Genomic DNA, 518 nt, shown 5'->3' with positions numbered 1-518 from the left:
CCATGCTAATCTGTCTTCATTTCTAGTATCTTCAAAGTTTTGACCCAAGAGTGACATCTAAACCTTAGACAATATTTTTTACCATCATCATGTGGTACAAAGAGGCCAAAAAGTAGGCAAGACAATTATTTATGCAGTGGCATTGTGTCTTTAAAAAAATGAACATACCTTACTTTATTTTAAAAATAATGTTACATATGTATTAATTTTTGGCCCTGCTTGGTCTTCGTTGCTGTGTGGGCTTTTTTCTAGTCGCAGCAAGTGGGGGCCACTCTCTAGTTGTGGTGTGCAGCTCCTCACTGCGGCGGCTTCTCTCATTGCAGAGCATGAGCTCTAGAACGGAGGCTCAGTAGTCGCGGTGCACAGGCTTAGTTGCTCCACAGAATGTGGGATCTTCCCAGACCAGGGATCACACTGTGTCTCCTTCATTGGCAGGCAGATTCTTTACCACTGAACCACCAGGGAAGCCCCATACCTTACTTTAAAAATACTTTTTTTTTGCCAAAAAAGTGCTAACC

General features: G+C 42.5%; 1 protein-coding gene across 1 annotated transcript in view; it reads right to left on the bottom strand.

Annotated features, from left to right (window-relative positions):
- LOC104988978 (olfactory receptor 1F1-like) overlaps positions 1–88 on the bottom strand; it is a 1,730-nt gene extending 1,642 nt beyond the window's left edge. Inside the window, exon 1 of the mRNA XM_010840482.1 lies at positions 83–88. Within this exon, the coding sequence (XP_010838784.1) occupies positions 83–88 (6 nt within the window). The remainder of the gene's footprint in view (positions 1–82) is intronic.
- Between the last annotated feature and the right edge of the window lie 430 nt (positions 89–518).

The sequence above is a fragment of the Bison bison genome, unplaced genomic scaffold, assembly GCF_000754665.1.
Source record: "Bison bison bison isolate TAMUID 2011002044 unplaced genomic scaffold, Bison_UMD1.0 scf7180017864144, whole genome shotgun sequence".
Classification (NCBI taxonomy): Eukaryota; Metazoa; Chordata; class Mammalia; order Artiodactyla; family Bovidae; genus Bison; species Bison bison.
Note: the sequence above shows the minus strand (reverse complement) of the source record. Positions and strands in the feature narration are given on the sequence as shown.